General features: G+C 38.2%; 1 protein-coding gene across 2 annotated transcripts in view; it reads left to right on the top strand.

Annotated features, from left to right (window-relative positions):
* Positions 1-15,209, top strand: part of scn8ab (sodium channel, voltage gated, type VIII, alpha subunit b) — a 64,882-nt gene extending 49,673 nt beyond the window's left edge. For both annotated transcript variants that reach the window (XM_051111958.1, XM_051111959.1), the window contains exons 20-27: positions 44-217; positions 2,954-3,076; positions 6,121-6,405; positions 7,119-7,172; positions 7,259-7,396; positions 7,641-7,745; positions 9,275-9,545; positions 9,653-15,209. In XM_051111958.1, the coding sequence (XP_050967915.1) occupies positions 44-217; positions 2,954-3,076; positions 6,121-6,405; positions 7,119-7,172; positions 7,259-7,396; positions 7,641-7,745; positions 9,275-9,545; positions 9,653-10,809 (2,307 nt within the window). In that variant the 3' untranslated portion in view covers positions 10,810-15,209. The remainder of the gene's footprint in view (positions 1-43; positions 218-2,953; positions 3,077-6,120; positions 6,406-7,118; positions 7,173-7,258; positions 7,397-7,640; positions 7,746-9,274; positions 9,546-9,652) is intronic.
* The last annotated feature ends 3,877 nt before the right edge of the window (positions 15,210-19,086 follow it).

The raw sequence follows: 19,086 nt of genomic DNA, 5'->3' as shown, positions 1-19,086 counted from the left end.
AAATAAATGTAAGAAAAATCCCTTTCTCTATTTTGTTTTTAAGGCATTTGAGGATGTATACATTGAACAAAGGAAAACCATCCAGATCATTCTAGAATATGCAGACAGAGTCTTCACATACATCTTCATCCTGGAAATGTTGCTGAAATGGGTGGCCTATGGCTTTGTCAAATACTTCACCAATGCATGGTGCTGGCTGGACTTCTTCATTGTGGATGTAAGTAACTTACAGTAACATCCAGGAATCACAGCTGTTATCCATTGCACTGCCTCACATCAGATGGATTATTCTGCAGATCATATATGCCTTAGTTTTGAGTATTTCATGGTGTACTGTCAGTCCTTTTTGGCAATTAATTACATTATTTCTCAATACGAACAAACATGTTTTTCTATTATACTCCTTTTGGTCCTTGTTGTCTGCTCTGAGGTCAGTGGTCATTGTCTTCAGACTGATTGTTTCCAAAATATATATAGTAATAAAAATTATTTATTCTTGTTATATATGTACTGATGTTATGGAGAAACGTTACTGTAGAACAGAAACATTGTTACAACAGACATTGGTAACTTGTTTTATTTTTAGATATATGATGCATTTCATTGTATTTCCCCCGTTCACAGAATAGAATCAGCTCAAACTACTTAAAGTAAATCGTGCAATCATGAAAAATGTGAATGTGAGAATATTGAAATTTTAATTTTATATCTGTCATAGATATTTAATTTAGTTGAAGCCACATAGAAAATTTCAACATTTATATTGACTAATTTATACTCATTTATAGTGTTTTAAGGTTTAAAATCCAGCAGTAGTTCACAAACATATGAATGCCATTAATAACTGAATTATTAAATGGTTTTTAATTTATTTACATGTTTGTAGAGTGTTACTAATGCTTACAAAACATTGCTTTTTCATCTTGAAAGTGATTTGGAAATTTTCCTTGCTTATTAAATCAATGAACAAATGCAAAATGTAAAAGTTTTATGCAAAAGTTTGGGAAACCCTTGCAGAATATGTGAAAATGTGAATAATTTTAACAAAATATGAAAAAAAGAAATTATTAAAATAACCCCCTGCAAAAGTTTGGGAACCCTTGGTTCTTAATACCATGGTGGTTACCTAGATGATCTATGACTGTTTTTGTTTTGTGATGGTTGTTCATTAATGTTCTGAACAGTTAAACTGAGTACTGTTCTTCAGAAAAATCCTCCAGGTCCTGCAGATTCTTCTGTTTTGCAGCATCATTTGCATATTTGAACCCTTACCAGCAGTGACTGTATGATTTTGAGATCCATCTTTTCAGCTGAGGCACTCAAACACAACTATTAATAAAGGTTCAAACATTCACTGATGCTCCAGAAGGAAACATAATGCATTAGGAGGCGGGGGGTGAAAACTTTTGAACAGGATGAAGATGTCCATATAAGAATGTTTTCTTATTTTGTTAAAATATCATTTTTTGCCATTTAGTACTGCCCTTCGGAAGCAACAAAAGATACTTGGATGTTTCCCAGAAGACAAGTTAAGTACAATTTACTTGATCTTCAAATTCAAAAAGTTTTCACCCCCCAGCTCTTAATGCATCGTATTTCCTTTTGGAGCATCAGTGAGCATTTGAACCTTTTTAATAGTTGTGTTTGAGCCTCAGTTGTCCTTAGTATGAAAAGATGGATCTTAAAATCATACAGTCACTGCTGGAAAGGGTTCAGATATCCAAAAGACGCTGTAAAACTGAAGAATCTGCAGGAGAACAGTGCTCAGTTTAACTGTTCATGAACAACCATCACAAAACAAAAAAAACACACACAGTATTAAGAACCAAGGATTTCCAAACTTTTGAAGAGGGTTGTTTTAATCATTTCAGCTAATTTTTTGTCTCGTCTATATGTAAACATCTTTTATGTAAAATATCTTACACAGGTCAGTACTAAATAAAAAATGACATGCATTTTGTATGATCTCTCTTATTTTGTTAAAATTATTCACATTTTCACAGATTCTGCAAGGGGTTCCCAAACTTTTACATGAAACTGCGTTTGTAAATGAACTTGAAAAAATGGGTCATTTGGAAATGCTTGACATGGTATTGTCGTCAATACCATTTACACGTCTAAATGACTGCCCACATTTATATAGACAGCCTATTTTGGATGTTTGGCCGATTGTGTGTTTGATTCCATGTGTTTGTGGATATAAGTCCTAAACGAAAGTGTTTCCGATTGCTAGTTATTGTCCCTGACAGGCACTGTAACCTTGTCTCTCTATAGTGCTGATGGACACAGAGGGCCTGAGGGGGCATAAGAGGGCCGGGAAGTGAGGGGCCAGGGTAAGGTCTCTGCTAGGACTCTCTTGTTCTTTTACAGGAGTTCCTCTCTCTCTCTGCCTCCTTACTCTCCCAAACTGCCCTGTTACCCTAATGACTCTCGAATGGTCTCGTGTGTACCGTACGCGGTTGGTGTTTGTACGTATTGTGCGTATCTTGTGTGTACAAAGTACAGTGAACGTGCTTGTAAGTTTGTGCACACCTCTTCTCTAAATGTGTCCCTTCACCTCTGTTTTTTTGTATTTCTCAACCAAAAGTTTCCTTCCAGGTTTGCTGTAAGCTGCTTTCCAAGCTTCGTCTGCCTGCGATACCAAAAACGAATCGCATACTAAGATCAAAAGTGCAAACATTTGGGTCGCCCAACATACAGTAACCTATGACTGGTTAACCCCATGTTTAACCTGAATCTCTCTCCTTCTCTCTCTTTCTCTGTTGTTGAGTACACATATATGCATACATACATGAGCAAACTCTTCTATATGTATGTATATATCTGTTTACTGCCTCTCCAGCTCAGTGTCAACGTAGGGTCCTCTCTCTTTCTCCCTGACGTCCTCCTTGACTCTAACGCTTTGGCCCATCTCTTTCTCTCTTCCTCCCTTCCTCTTTCTCTCTTTGTATAGGTGTCTATAGTCAGCCTTATAGCTAATGCGCTGGGCTACTCAGACTTGGGCCCCATAAAGTCCCTGAGGACTTTGAGGGCTCTCAGGCCCCTGAGAGCTTTGTCCCGGTTTGAGGGCATGAGGGTAAGATCCAGGGCTGCCCTATGCATGCCAGTCACTCTGTGAGAACACGACTGCATGCCGAAAACCACCATTGTGCAGAAAGCAAAACCACAGCTACAGAGGAATAAGCAAACCTATCAGGATTCTGGAAATCCAAACATTGTTTTGGCTAAACCTATCCTTCAAGTGCATGTATTTTAAAACTCTCCTCATGGAAAACCTTTTCAACATTGCGTCATGATGCAGCTCAAATATGAAGACTTAGCTTCCTTTTATTGATTTGTTAGTTGTCTAGAAGAATCATGAAATTCCTTTTCCACTCAATTGACATCGCAAATAGTCTTATAGCAACTTTTGGGGAAACTTATGGTTTTTAGAATAAAGATGAGAGGGGATATTATGTGAAGCTGCCTCATCACAACCATTCATTTCTTTTGTTCGGTTACCATTCATGCAACAGTACTAGCTGAAGGACTCTTTGTGATGTTTCTAGCATCCAAATGCATTAAAGTTTAACTGTTTCTCTCAAAGTACCTCTGCCATTTTCTAAAGTCGTCCTCCAGCCTGAACCCCTAATTCCCATGCTCTGTCTTCACCCTGCTCTTTTCTGCAACCTAATACTTATCCACCAACTCCTACATCCTTACTCCAGTCATTTGAGAATAATTAAATTAATTAATTTCGATCCCCCAGAATACATAAAAATACGTAATTTTCAGTTCTTTAAGCCAAACATTAAAGACTAATAGGCAATATCAATAAAAACCATCATCAGAAGACAGTAGAACATTTTCTAAATAATTCTTTGATCACTGGAACTTGAATAGAATTTAAACCTGCTTTAAAACTAGTATACTATAGCCTAATCAGTTTATTTTTTCACTGCATTAATGTTCTTTGTATCCACTCAGTTGCTTATAATCTGGTTTTATCTCTTTGCCATTGCATATCATGTAGAATGCATGTTCTTGAAGGTGTAAGAAGAAAGTCACGCCCCCCCCCGTGATTGCATAACCATCTCATTGACTCATGTATTGAGTCGTTTTATTCTTATATATATATGTGAACCTGGACCACAAAACCAGTCACTTTTAAATAAATAAGCTTTCCATTGATGTATGGTATGGTTTGTTAGGATAGGACAGTATTTGGTCGAGATACAACTGTAACAAATCTGGAATCTGAGGGTGCAAAAAAATCTAAATATTAAGAAAATCACCTTTAAAGTTGTCCAAATGAAGTTCTTAGCAATGCATATTACTAATCAAAAAGTTTTGATATATTTACGGTAGGAAATTTACAAAATATCTTCATGGAACATGATCTTTACTTCATTTTTGGCAATTTTTGACCCATACAATGTATTGTTGGCTATTGCTACAAATATACCCGTGCTACTTAGGACTGGTTTTGTGGTCCAGGGTCACATATATACACCAGCTTGCTGAACAAGCGCCACTGATTGCCTGAATGCCAGAAGGAGTATGTACAGGTCAGATTTCACTACCAGAGAATTAGTAGCTTTTTACTTAATCTCTGAGAACTTTTAAACATTTCCTACACTTCAAAATACCACAAATGAATGCAAGTTTTACTTATTTATGAAAGCCAGAATAGGAACCTTGAGTTCCTTGTGTAAGGATCACTAATTAATGACTTATTACAAATCGCTGACGTTGTAAACTATGTATTTAAAAGTATAAATGGAGGGGGGGGGGGCATGGCTACTGCTAGGATTGAGGCCCTGCATGCACCATTATTGGCTGATCATTTCTGACATCACTCAACCAGACAGTGTGCTGACATCACAGCTTTTGTGTGTACCGTGAGTGAGAGGTGATCGGGAGGGTGGGAGTCTTCCTCTACAATGTCTACCTTTACATTTCTACCACAAATGGGGCAGGTAGTTTTCTCTTAGTGGTATACTGGTATGGCAAGAGAAAAAAAAAGTGTTTGGCGGTTATGCATTTATGTATGAGTAGTAATAAATCAAAGTGGCAATGGTATACAAATTGAATTCCACATATCCTCTGGATACTGGTGTTGTTTTGCTTCTGTTTGTTTCTTACTACTTGATACACCATTGTCAAGCATGAATTGCTACCCATTCTTATTTTTGAAAACTCATCATGTTTAGTAGAATTCTGGATTCTTTAGATAATATAGAACTTTATAATAATACTTTTAACCAATCACTGAATGGGGAACAATGTTGACTTGCAAATAAGGTAGCAAGTAAGTCATGAGAAGCAGACATAAGCAGAGCATGTGATGTCCAGCATGCAGCTCGCAGACAGAAAGAAACCACTGCAGGTATCCTGTAAATTTGAACCTTGCTGTAATAAAAACTGCTAAAATTTGATTTTAAATAAAACATTTCATCAAACACTAATGTAAAGAGTTTCCTGGCGTTTTGTCTCTAAAACCTTTGCCACTTTAATGCACACTTTTTATTAATTAACTTAATTTCTGTTTGGGAACCAAGCCATACCAGTTTACATCATCTTAGTGCTGTCATCTTTAGATTCTATGTTAAGTTGCAATATATTTGTGTATTTATCTCCATGCTCTTGCACGAAAAATTACAGTTGGACGGTTTTGAGTATTTCATTATTAAGGGGTTGGCACAGTAATTGTAGAGTAAATGTTAAACCTCTACCTCTTCAATTTGTTCGAACAATACATATAAGTGGTTCTATATCTGCATGTATATACAGTACATGCAAAGATGATATTGATCAACAAATCACCAGATTTTACTACACTTTATTTGTTAGTAAACATTTATCAGTTAAAACTCCTAGATGTTGTTCTCGAGATTAGTTTATTAGATTATTTGTTTTTAGGCCTTCTAAGGTGTAAAATTGGATCGCTTTCAAAAGAGCTTGAAGATATGCACGTTTAACATATGAACAGCAGAATAGCTCAGTTTTACTCTAACACCCACTTTCTCTATCTCTCTGTTTCTCTTTTTTTATTTCTCTCTCTTAAACACTCTATTGAAATCCATCCCCCTTTATTGGCCATTTTTTTTTTTTTTTTTTTTTATTTTTTTGGTTCTATAGGTTGTCGTGAACGCTTTGGTGGGTGCCATTCCCTCCATTATGAATGTGCTCTTGGTGTGTTTGATCTTCTGGTTGATCTTCAGTATTATGGGTGTCAACCTGTTCGCTGGGAAGTACTATTACTGCTTCAATGAGACATCAGAGGAGTACTTTAAAACTGACGTTGTCAACAACAGGACAGAGTGCTTTGCACTCATCAATTCGAACTACACAGAGGTTCGCTGGAAGAATGTAAAGATCAACTTTGATAATGTGGGTGCAGGTTACCTTGCACTCTTGCAAGTGGTAAGTCATCTCACATCTCAAATCTTTTGTATATCAGTTGTTTAAATACCCACCATGACCTCGCTCAGTAAACACAAGTCTCTTAATTTGCTTAAATACATGAACTGTTGAAACTGTGATGAAACTCTTTCCCCACCAGAGTTTTTGAAAAAAAGTTGCCAGTCACCGCCAGCGTTTTTAATCATTTTCACTCAATTTTCATAGCCCCCAGGATATTTTGTTGTATGAATCTGTTTTATTCTAGCTTCAAGCATTCTTTTTTTTATCAACACTTAAATGCAAGTTTCCTAAAAAGGCAAGATTTTGAGCAAAAAGATAAAAAGTTGCATTTTTATTAAAGATCTGGATCATATTCAGTACGATGATCAAAGCATAGGAGTAGATTGCTTCCATCAGCACCCCCAAAGCCAAAACTTTTACCACTTCTTGGATTGACATGTCACTCTGTAACATTAGGCAGTTTTGATTTATATGCTGTTTATTGTTGATAACATATTTTTCATATGCATCTGCTTACATATGAGAATACTTGTTTCTGCATCTTCCTCACCTGTGTTCATGAGATTCTGGTCTCATTCAGAAGATGCATAATAGTGCCCTGAGCATTTAACAGTGTTTTCTCTTAAAGGACGAGATAACTTGTCAATGGTGGGGAAAGAGTTTGGGTTACGCTGCATAGCTTTGAGTTTGGTTTCTCTCTCCATATGATCTAGGCCACATTCAAAGGCTGGATGGACATCATGTATGCTGCTGTGGATTCCAGAAAGGTGTGGGGTTTTTTTTTGTATTTTATAGTTTGACACTGTTGGTTCTTTATTCAAGCGAGTCACTTTTTGCTTGTTGCTGCTTGCAGGTTGAGGACCAGCCTGTCTATGAAGACAACATCTACATGTATATATATTTTGTCATCTTCATTATCTTTGGGTCCTTCTTCACTCTGAATCTCTTCATTGGTGTCATTATTGACAACTTTAACCAGCAGAAGAAAAAGATAAGTGTTCTCTCTCTTTTTCACCTCTACAGTGCTGACTTTCATGCATTTTCTTTGCATTTTTGATATCTCATATTCTGTCCGTATTTTTCTGTATCTTTCAATTTAGTGCTTAATGGTGAAATCTCCTTAATTACAGCTTTTTTGTGCAATGCTATGGGTTTGTATGGCCGTGTGCCCCATCTGAGCACATGTTGTTAAGCAAGATTGTCAGGTTGTAACCAGTCTGCTTTTGTCTATATACTTTGGAGGTCAGGATATCTTCATGACTGAAGAACAGAAAAAGTACTACAATGCTATGAAGAAACTGGGCTCAAAGAAACCCCAGAAACCCATTCCTAGACCTCTGGTAAGCAGACAAATAAGCATCTGGGTTGCTAATTGCTACAGATTCAGTATCTTTCCGTCAATAATTGTTGCTTAGTGATAGACCAATATTGGCAAATTCAAACGTGTGTATTCTTTGTATATCTAGAGTGGTAAGTGTGGCAAAATTAAAAAAAAGAAAAACCTTTGTAAATGTGACCCATGCTGGCAAAATGTACAGGTTAATGTTGAGCTACAGGTGCAAAAAAACCCCTACAAATGGTCTATTTTGGTCAAATTTGTGGTTTTCACAAAAATGAGTTCATTAAGCCCTTGTCTAGCAATCCCAGTGCTCCAAATAGTAATTAATAGTGCTGTCAAAATTAGCGCATTCATGCAGGCCATTGATTTTTCCATTTTAACGTTGTTAAAAATATTTAACGCAGGGGTGGGGCTAGGGTTGGCAACCCCACTCACAATTGCTGCTTCTGTCTGTTTTTTTCCCTTGACAATAAGTGCATTTTTTAGTCGCAGAACGTCTTTATGACCACATCAAATGGGAGACTTTTCAGACTAATAAGTATTAAAATTGATACAGTAGCTCTCACTTATACTGTAATGTTGAATGGCTTTAGTCAATGGTTAAATATTAAGGAAAAAAGAACAATTTTCTAGAGATGTCAGTAATACTGGTATCAGTGATAGTCAACTTCAGTCGCAAAAAAAATTTCACAAAATTAAAAAATATACTCTCTTTATGTTATTCATTTGATGATAGAATGTGAAATGATTGCAATATAAAAGTATATTTAAAAACTTTAATGTTAGGTGGGATTAATCGCGACTGGTGCTTCTCCTCAGCACAAGTTATAGTTGTAAAGTGTAGCATTCCAGCTTTGTGAATGGTATGAGTCTGAACCAGTGAAATGTGATGTTCAAACCCATGCTGATGTAAAAAAAAAAAAATGATAGCGCTGACTGACACACCTGAATGCATGCACATAAAGATGCATCTTTCAGAGAGCGTTCAATCCCGATATACACAATTTACAGTATTTCAGATTTTGAGCTTGGCCGATTTTAAAAAATCATGCATCATTTTGAAAGTTTCTTAATGGAAAAAAAAAGTGACTCATTTTGCCAGCACAGGTTACAAATGTTTTAAAATGCAATTGCAAATGCAATTTAAATGCAAAAAAAAAAAAAATTGCATTTCAAAATAATTTATTATTATTTTTATTAATAATCTTATTGTTACATTTAACTACATTTTAAATATGAATTATAAACAGGTTTAAATGTTTTATTTGTCTATATCAAAAGCTTTTACATTTTTTCTTGTTATATTTAACTACATTTTTAAACAAATGAAAGTTTTACATATTTTTTGTTTTATTCAATTATTTATTTAACGTTTTATTTATTTAATTACATTTAACTACATTTTTAAATGAATTTAAAATGTCCTATTATTTACTTTTCATAATTTAGAACAAATTGCTGATTTCTTCATTTTAATTTTAAGTAACATTTCTAGTCCTCTAACCTCTTCTTTTTTCATTTTGCTTACAGAACAAAATCCAGGGGATGGTATTTGACTTTGTCACTCAGCAGGCCTTTGACATTTCCATCATGATGCTCATCTGCCTTAACATGGTAACCATGATGGTGGAAACAGATGATCAGTCAGAAGAGACAGAGAACATCTTGTACTGGATAAACTTCATCTTCATTGTGGCCTTCACTGGCGAGTTCGTCCTGAAACTCTTTGCTCTGCGACACTACTATTTCACCAATGGTTGGAACATCTTTGACTGCGTTGTCGTCATTCTATCCATTGTGGGTGAGTGCTGTGTCCACATGTGATTTCATCAATTGGCTCTTGACATGTCCTTTCCATTTTATGAGCTTTGGACAGTTTTGTACAATTTTTTTTGCTTTGTTTTTTAGGTATGTTCCTGGCAGACCTCATTGAGAAGTACTTTGTGTCACCAACTTTATTCAGGGTAATCCGTCTGGCTCGAATCGGCCGTATTCTGCGTCTAATCAAAGGAGCCAAGGGCATCCGGACATTGCTGTTCGCTTTGATGATGTCACTTCCTGCACTGTTCAACATCGGCCTGTTGCTTTTCCTGGTCATGTTCATCTTCTCCATCTTTGGCATGTCTAACTTCGCCTACGTGAAACGAGAAGTAGGAATCGATGACATGTACAACTTTGAAACTTTTGGCAACAGCATGATCTGTCTATTCATGATCACCACATCAGCTGGGTGGGACGGCCTCTTGGCTCCTATCTTGAACTATCCGCCTGACTGCAACCCCGAGAAGGAGAACCCAGGAACCACAGTGAAGGGCGACTGTGGCAATCCCTCAGTGGGCATCTTCTTCTTCGTAATGTACATTATCGTGTCCTTCCTGATCGTGGTGAACATGTACATCGCTATCATCTTGGAGAACTTCAGCGTTGCCACCGAGGAGAGCGCTGATCCACTGTGCGAAGATGACTTTGAGTCCTTCTACGAAATCTGGGAGAAGTTCGACCCAGACGCTTCGCAGTTCATCACCTTTGCCAAGCTGTCGGACTTTGCGGATACGTTAGAACATCCTCTCCGTGTGCCAAAGCCAAACATCATCGAGCTGATCGCCATGGACATGCCCATGGTGAGTGGTGACCGCATTCACTGCTTGGATATTCTGTTTGCCTTTACCAAGCGTGTGCTGGGTGACAGCGGCGACCTGGATATGATGCGACAGCAAATGGAGGAGCGCTTTGTGGCGGCGAATCCCTCCAAGGTGTCGTACGAGCCCATCACCACCACGCTGCGGCGTAAGCAGGAGGAGGTGTCGGCCGTCGTCATCCAGAGGGCATACCGAGCGCACCTGGTACGCAGAGGCTTCGTCTGCAAACGCAGGCCTGCCAACAACAAACTGGAGAATGGAGGGACCAATCAGGAGAAGAAAGAGGGCACGCCTTCCACTGCATCCCTGCCGTCCTATGACAGTGTAACCAAGCCCGAGAAGGAGAAACAGGATGACAACAACGAAGGCAAGGGCCGCAAGGAGAAGGGCCGCAACCAAAAAGACGTCAGGGAATCCAAGTGTTAAGACTGCTGCGGTAGAACTCGTGGACAGCGATAATGATCATGACGATATTATAACAAAAAACTGTCATTTCAAGCGAACGGAAACCCTGAATCAAACTATACAGATGTACAGATTACTTTAATTTAAGAGGAAAAAACAAAACCGAAGTAACACGACAAAAAATTGTTTACAAACGTCACTGGTGTATCGAGGCGAAGAAAAGTGTTGGGGTTCCTCAAAGCTTGAAGACACTTACAAGTTAAACCAAACATAATCAGCTTCCTGTGTGACACTGTTGCATCGAGACTTGATTTAAACAGAATCAAATACGAATTTCAAAAGACCGATACTTGATCAAGTGTATTTTAGAGGGCTATATCGCGCTTCAGTATGGAACTCTTCACCGAGCAGGAATGTGATAATCCGAGGGAGAACTAGGATCGGATCCCATGCTTCTGAACTGCGTCGGCGAACTTTCCATGCAGAAAACAAACACTGCTATTCATGAACGGATCAGCTTCCCGAAGCGGATGGCGAAGGAGTCTGCACCGTTTCATTTCACATATGTGTAAGAACTCAACGTTACTGTGAGAGCGAGCAGGATAGACATGAGTGTGAAACAAAACCAAGAGTCTGGCTGATTCCAACGGTCTCTTTGCGTTTGTTAGCGTTGAATATATTTTACATGGTCTTTACATTATTTGAGCGGCAAAAAGGAGAAACAGGAGGGAAAATACGAATTTAACATTTAACATTTTGCCCATGTCACCCTCAGTAACTGTGTCATGATAACTTTGTTATACCTGCATCAAAAGGCTTTTTCTACATGGGCTTTCACACCGATAGGACCGGGGGCAATAACCAGGGTCCCCCAATACACATCTCCAAATGAATAATAAATTATTGTGCTTGTTCAATGCATAGAAATGACTTGCATGATGGCATGTTTTGATCAGAAATTTTGCATGAGTAATCATAGTCCACAAAACACTAATACAGACCACCACAGTGGCTTGACGATGTTTTAGGCTGTCCACTGGCTAAATTTACGACCAGGAAATTGATACTGAGAAAACCCAATTGGGCCTAAGATGCCGAATCGCATCTTCTCCACGATTTAACAATACGAAATCAATTATCAAACATTAGGACAGAATTTGGGATTGGCTTCAGATGGTGCAAAATGCCTGTGACTAATCAGTGGCTTTCGTACATTGAAACAAATACTAGCATTGTGGCACATTATTGGAGAGGAAGGACACAAGGGACATCCCATTTTTTGCTGCTCAGGAGATAATGAATGGGAAAACTAAATGTCGGAATGTGTGTGTATGGAGACGGGAGGAAAATGATACAAAATAACACTGTAATTCCTAAAGCTTCTTATTTTATTTGTATGCAGCAATATCGCTTACCTCACCTACAGCACTGCCCGCGCTGCGGGTCTTATGGTAGGTGGGTCCAGGGAGGGGTTCAAGAGGGTGGGGGGCAAAGGTTTGGGCATTATTAGGGGTGTAGCAAGTTGGTTGGCATTTTTAATCCTCATCAGGGGTTAGATGAGATGAGCTATAACCGTTTCTGAGAAAGTGGCAGTTTTTTTTTTTTTTTTTTTTACTTTCGAAAATAAGAATTCTGATATTTTTTATTTGATTTTTACATGCTATATTTCTTTAAAGAGTTTTGCAGTGTGTCTACGTCTAGTCTCGTTTCGGTTTGTCCTTCGAGGATCAGCCGGACGTTTTTATCTGTGTACGAAGCCATTACATCTTCAGCAATGGTTTGATTGTAGCCAGGACAAATGGACAGGACCTGAGAGAGAAAGAGAGACAGCGGGGAACGGTTGGGCAGTCACAGCTGTTTAAGGAGAAGCCAAAGATGTTTGTCTGATTGTTTGGTGTGTGCAATTTGTGTCTGGAAGTTTCTGGAATGTCACAGGAGCGGAGTGATCCTCTCCTGCTTAACACTTTCAGACAGACTGATGCTTGTTGACTTTCCCCATTATACTCAGGATACAACACAGATGTATCATGTGACTCTGTTGTCATCAATAAGGGCCTTCACTAGGTCCAGAGAATGTTTGTGATATGGAGTGGAGCTAAAGCAGGAGCGCTCCCACCACATTGAAGAGTAGAGCTATCTGACACAGAGCCGAGCTTCTGAGATTTCAGGCAGTAGTGAAAGTGTTGATGAAGTGAGATCCAGACTGAGAATATTGCTAATTCTCACCACTGTTCTACGGAGGGCCTTGGTTTTAAACGTGCAGTTATTCGACCCCTGGTCAGCCTTGTTTCTCATCAGTACACCACCACACTAATGCCAAATAACCATTCGGCACTGGTCCCACAGCAGCTTACTGTGAGCCGGGCAACTCCACCCATCAGAGTGACTACATTTTCAGTTTCTTTAAGTGATGTCAGCAGTTTTCCCTTACCCTTCATCTGGTGTCGATGGTCCAGTTGCTGCATGTGAGGGTGTTGACCTGAACCAAAACAAAACAAAACAAAACAAAAAAACTGCTCAGCAAAGCTCAACCATTCTCATTTATGCACCCATGCAGGCTCGACTGTATAAACAACAACAAAAAGAACAAATAACAGATCATGCATTCATTTAAAAACAAAAATGAATGAAAAATCAATTTAAAAAAAATATATTGTACAGTATAGGCTATGTTGTAAGCAGCACAAAATGCTGAAAAGTTAAGAATGAACTTTTTAAGAGACTATAAATAATGTAATATATAATTTTATTTTAACGGCATGCATAGTTTTTTGTAAATACAGAACTACTTCAAAAAAGAAAAAAAAATTACTGCTATTAATCTAATACTGAAAAATAATTATAACCTTAATAGAATGGCTTCACTCATTGCCCTGGTCTCACTAGGTAGACTGTGACATATTTGTTAGAAGGTGTAGATTTTTTGACACACTTTTCACATTAAAGAGGGGAATCCAATATATGTTAAATGCAAAAAGTATATATAAATCTATACATAAATCAAGGCATATATATAGAGCTATACGACATATGTATCTATGTATACATGTATATGTACATATGTGTATATATATGCACACATATACATATGTATGTATATATGATATGAGAGCACTGTCCTCCTCTGTGTTGACCTCTGCTTGGAGTGGAGGCGAAGCACTACTGGCTGTCATTTGCTCACGTTCTTTTCTTTCGTGCAATACGTTCGGTGAACGACCAAAACTCTGACCTGGCCCACACAGTGTGTGTGCGCTTGCGTGCGTGTTTGAGACGTCTGGGTTTGAGCGAGTGTTGTCTGTGTGCGTGCACGGGTCTAGCTTTCAATGCACGGTGATGTACTGGCTGCTCGCTATGGCTTATGTCGCCCGTTTTTGGGAGGGGAATGCACTACCAGCAATTCATTTACACCCTGTGTGAATACGTCCTACCATCTCCAACTCACATACTACGTACATATGCACTGGACGCCACACGTTCTTCCCCCATAAAACCCTGTTTTCATCTTCCGGCCTAATCGCCGAATGCCATGATCTTTCAGTCCGAGTCTGAGAGAGAGCGAGTGTGTGTGCGCGCGTGTGGGGGTAGGGGGGAGGGGACGACTCGTGTGTGACGGTTTGGTCACTTTAAATGTGTGTGATGCAGCTTGATTTAAGCTTAGCTTGTTCTTCATCTCTTAGATACACAGCAATGCAATTTGCAGTCTTAGGTTTGGTTAGGCTTTATATTATGCTTTTCTTGTCTTTGTATGTTTGTTTAAGGTGCCTTTTGCTGCCAATTTTGTTTGTCGAAAATGTAGATGATGTTGCATAAAATTCTCCTAAACAAGTGGAGCTTGTTTCAAATGAGCACTGGGAGAAAGAACTGAACTAAAGAATGTCTGTGACATCTATTAAAAAGCAAAAAAAAAAAAAATAAATAAAGACACACACAAACACACACACACACACACACACAAAAAGACAAAATACAAAAAAAATTACAAAAAGCGAAAAAAAGAAAATAAAAAAAGAAAACTTAACTGGCATCAGCCTGACTTCATCATCAGAGATTGTCAATATAGCATGGGGCGGGAAATGGAGTGCGTTGGTCACTCGATGAATCTCTTAAAGGTTGAGTCTGTAGAAAGAGAAACAGTTTGCCTTCTGTGCTCAGCTTATGTTAATTTTCAGCCACTTCTTTTATTTTTCTATAAATACTTTTTTCTGTCTGTTCTTTTGTAGCATGACTGAGATGCTATTTCCTTCATTTGCTGACAATAATTCAAGTGGTTTTTGGTTCATAATGTTGTTCTTATCTCTTGCCACTGATGTTGGAGAGGAGAGGGTGTGTTGCACAACCACTTGACTTAGTGAGAATCAGTGAAAGATTGTCTTCATTTGAGCACGAAACCTTTTCCAAACAATAAAGCAGCCTTCCAGTTATGCTCGAGTGGTTGTGTTTTTTCTGTCTTCTGTTAAAAATGTTGAACAATATACAATATAGAATTTGGTGGAAGAGCATTACTAACGTTTTTGGGTCATTCCACGAAATCAGTGTCTTTTCCACTTGGAAAAAATAAAAGAAGATTAATAAATATATAGTTTTTTAAATATCCATGAAATGAAGACATCTTAAAGACACCATTCACACGGGGCGTCAGCGTTAACGCTTTACGTAGGCCATGTCTGAAGCTTCGCGCTGATCGGCCAGAATGGGAATCGACCGAACGGGATTGGCTAGTTTCTAGTATATTTGCATAAGGCAATCTGATTGGCTGACGCCTGCGTTGGCGCTTGAAAAGTGGAAAAATTTTTAACTTCTGTCGCGAGCAATGGACCCATAATTCAGTTCGGCAGCGCTTGATGTCACTCCTTTAAAAAAAAAAGGAGAAGCGTTAACGCTGATGCCCGTGGGGTGTTACAGGAAGTAAAAAGGTACTATAATATTTAAAAAAAGCTTCTGTTATATTCCTGCATCAAGTCGTACAGTCATTACTGCCCAACCTCTGTCTTTGAACAAGCTGTTGGTTTATGTGTCTGCAATTACAAAATGCAGTGTAATGCTCTGCTTTTGCTAAGACTGCTAATGCTAACATGAGTGAATTTCAGACAGACACGGTCCACTTGGGTGTTAGTTCGGTTTTAAGTCGTCCAATATAATCTCTCTGGGCCAAAAGCACCATGAACTGACACAAAAATGAAAACATTAAAACAGTGTGTATACCCTTACATAGTTACAAACACAACACTGCAGTGGTAATTTCCAGTTAATGATGTCTCAGAATTTACCAGTATTATGAAATGTATGTGTCAATGGTGCTTTACCGGAAAAAAGACGGAATGCCATTGCTTGTGTGAGGTCGTTCCTGTAATTTTACGGACATTTACTGTTATTACTGTTTGAAAGGGGCTATTGACTAGGCCACATTTGAACACAGATGAGCCTGTTTAAAAAACGGCTTGTTCTTCACTCCCCCAGAACAGATATTTTGGAGTATACGGGTAAGTTTGTGAAGAGATCTCTTCTTCAGTCCAGTTAAGGCGTTGTCCGTCGTTTTACCTCAAATGACGAAACGAAATGCAGCGCGTGGACGTTTATATGACTGTTTAAATCATGAACGGTGGTTCGGGTAATACTAGGTTGTTGCTAAACAACTGAATGATATATTTTAAAAGCTCTCACTATTCCTTCACTATTTTCCCTGGTGAAAAAAACAGCATATGCTGGTAGGTATGTTTTGATGCTGGAATGCTGGTTAGGCAGGTTTGGATGCTGGTTTAAGCTGGTCCTTTGGTGGTTTATACTGGTCCTTTGCTGGTTCATGCTGGTCCTTGACCAGCAACATGACCAGCAAAAACCAGCAAAGGACCATCTTAAACCAGCTAAGGACCAGCATAAACCAGCAAAGGACCAGCTTAAACCAAAACCTTAAATCAAAACCTACCTAACCAGCATTCCAGCATCAAAACATACCTACCAGCATATGCTGTTTTTTTCACCAGGGTTGGCACCGTAATGCACCAAAATACTAAATAACTAAAAACGTAAAATGGTATTTTAGCCATGGTTAAAAGCAGAGTTAAAAAAAGGACAACAGAGTGAAAATTCCACTTGCCTAATATAAGGATGAGGAAATTATAATCTGCTCATCTAAAAAGTCTGTTGGTACACATCCTCTGTTTGAGAATCACTGTTCTGTGGTGTTGGTGGTTCCACGTAACATTGACTTTGTAAGGAGTGCTGACAAACAGTTCCTAAGGTTTCTATTTTAGGTGTCATTGAAGGGGTTCTGTATGTTCCCTTGCTGTGTTCTTATCATGATGAATTGAAGGCTGTGTTGGCTGTTGAACAGCATTCCTCCACACCCACCCCTTTTAACTGTGGGTCAAACAAAGCATCACTGAAAACAAAAGTCCAAATGTTCTTACATCCAACTGGTATTTTAAAGGGGGAGAGAGAGAGAGAGTGATAGACATAGCCTGACTAAAAGCACAGGTAGGTCATCATGTTTTGTGGTACTTTGACATGAAATGTCTTTAATTAGACTGAAGTACTAATATTAACCAAACCATTAAAACTAGTCTAGTTTTTAAACACTAGAGAGTATATGTAACGGAGGAGGTTTGTTTTCAGAAAGAAACTGTAGATGCAAGTTTTGTCAGTTATTAGTACGAATTGATCTAAATCAAAATTTGTGTGAGAGACAAAAATAAAACATTGGTCGCTTCAATGTGCAGACCAAGAACCAGTCTCAAAAATGGTCTTAGGCTGCACAAAGATGTTGATCCCTAAGATGAAAGACCCAATTCATCAGTCTAAGATTAAACGGCTCACACTGAGGCAAGGACAGTATCGAAACTTCTGAAAAACAAAGCGCTGAGGGCTGTGTGTGCTGGGAGGTGGGGGTGGATGGAGAGAATAGAGCATCTGTCACACTCTGCTGCACATTGACTGCAGGGAGCTGTTTTGGGTAGGGGGGTCACAATAAGGAAGAAGTGGAGAGTCAAAAGTCAGCATCTGTGTGTAGCGCTTAGCTTGAGAGCGGTAAGGACATCTAAAATGAGTAGAATGTGAAAACTGTTAATAAGAAGAATTGTTTAAGGGTGTATGAAAATTTTGGTTAAAAGGTTTGCCACTAGAGGGCAACACACCCTATGATAACTGCCAATAAATGTGTGTAAAATTGTATGGCAATTAAGAATTGGTATTGAAAATATAAAAAGAGAAGAAAAAGAACACAAAATCACCTTGACCTTTTCCATGAAAGATCAAGTGATTAAAGAGCTTATACCGAGATACATCTGCACAGCCATAAGGTTGTGATTTCTGTTGGGAGTTAAAGACCATGATATGTGAATGTCATCCTGGACAGGGTACAAGGTGACCTGACGGCACCAGCTGTGCATTGGGCCCTTATCAAACATAACTGTAAAGCCTGTATAAGCCGTAAGCAGATTGTGGAGTAATTAAACCACTGTGTATTTGAATAAGACTGCAAACATTGCTATTTTTTAAAATAGCAATGCAAAATATGTTTATTTTAAATGAAATTAATACTTTTATTTAGCTTTCAAAGGCTTTCAAAAAGCATTTAAAATGATACAACCTCATTTTGAATGATAGTGTTTTTTTTACTTTACAGGTGATATTAAAGCAATATGCCCCAAGAAGCCGTGGTTTATTTATAAACTCACTGTAAACCACAGCTTCACAGGGCTTATTGCTTTTATAAAATGGTTATTCCATATACGTAGTAAGGTTTCACAAAATAAAAGCGCATAAAGTGTAATGATATTAATAAAAACATTATTCTTCTGCCAAACAATGTAGAAATGTCAGAAAAGGTTGTGACTGCAACAAAGTGGTCGCTGAGCAACAAACAGACATAAACAAAGGTGTATGTTCATAGAGTAATTTACAACAGCTTCGAACACAACTCAACCAATCAGAATCAAGGACCAGAACTATCCGTTTTATAACTCGGTTTTTATGCCAAATACACACACTCACACACAAAGAGAGAATGAGCAAAAAGTGTATTGGTACAATAGTTTTTATTTTGTGTATTTTTTCCTTGAGGTAGACATTTCAACATGTAATACACAGTTGCATACTCTGAGCATTGTAACATTGAGGTAGATCGTATATGTATTACGTCATATGATCGTGTCCCGTATATTGCATAACATAACATTCAAATTTAAATATTAACTAGACTGCCATTTTCATTTTCGGTTTGTACATTTCAGTGTATGTCCCACTTGCCTCCCCATAACAAAAGCTTTTTATTCTTTCACATGCCTCATTTAAAACAGAGAA

The sequence above is a fragment of the Labeo rohita genome, chromosome 6, assembly GCF_022985175.1.
Source record: "Labeo rohita strain BAU-BD-2019 chromosome 6, IGBB_LRoh.1.0, whole genome shotgun sequence".
Classification (NCBI taxonomy): domain Eukaryota; kingdom Metazoa; phylum Chordata; class Actinopteri; order Cypriniformes; family Cyprinidae; genus Labeo; species Labeo rohita.
Note: the sequence above shows the minus strand (reverse complement) of the source record. Positions and strands in the feature narration are given on the sequence as shown.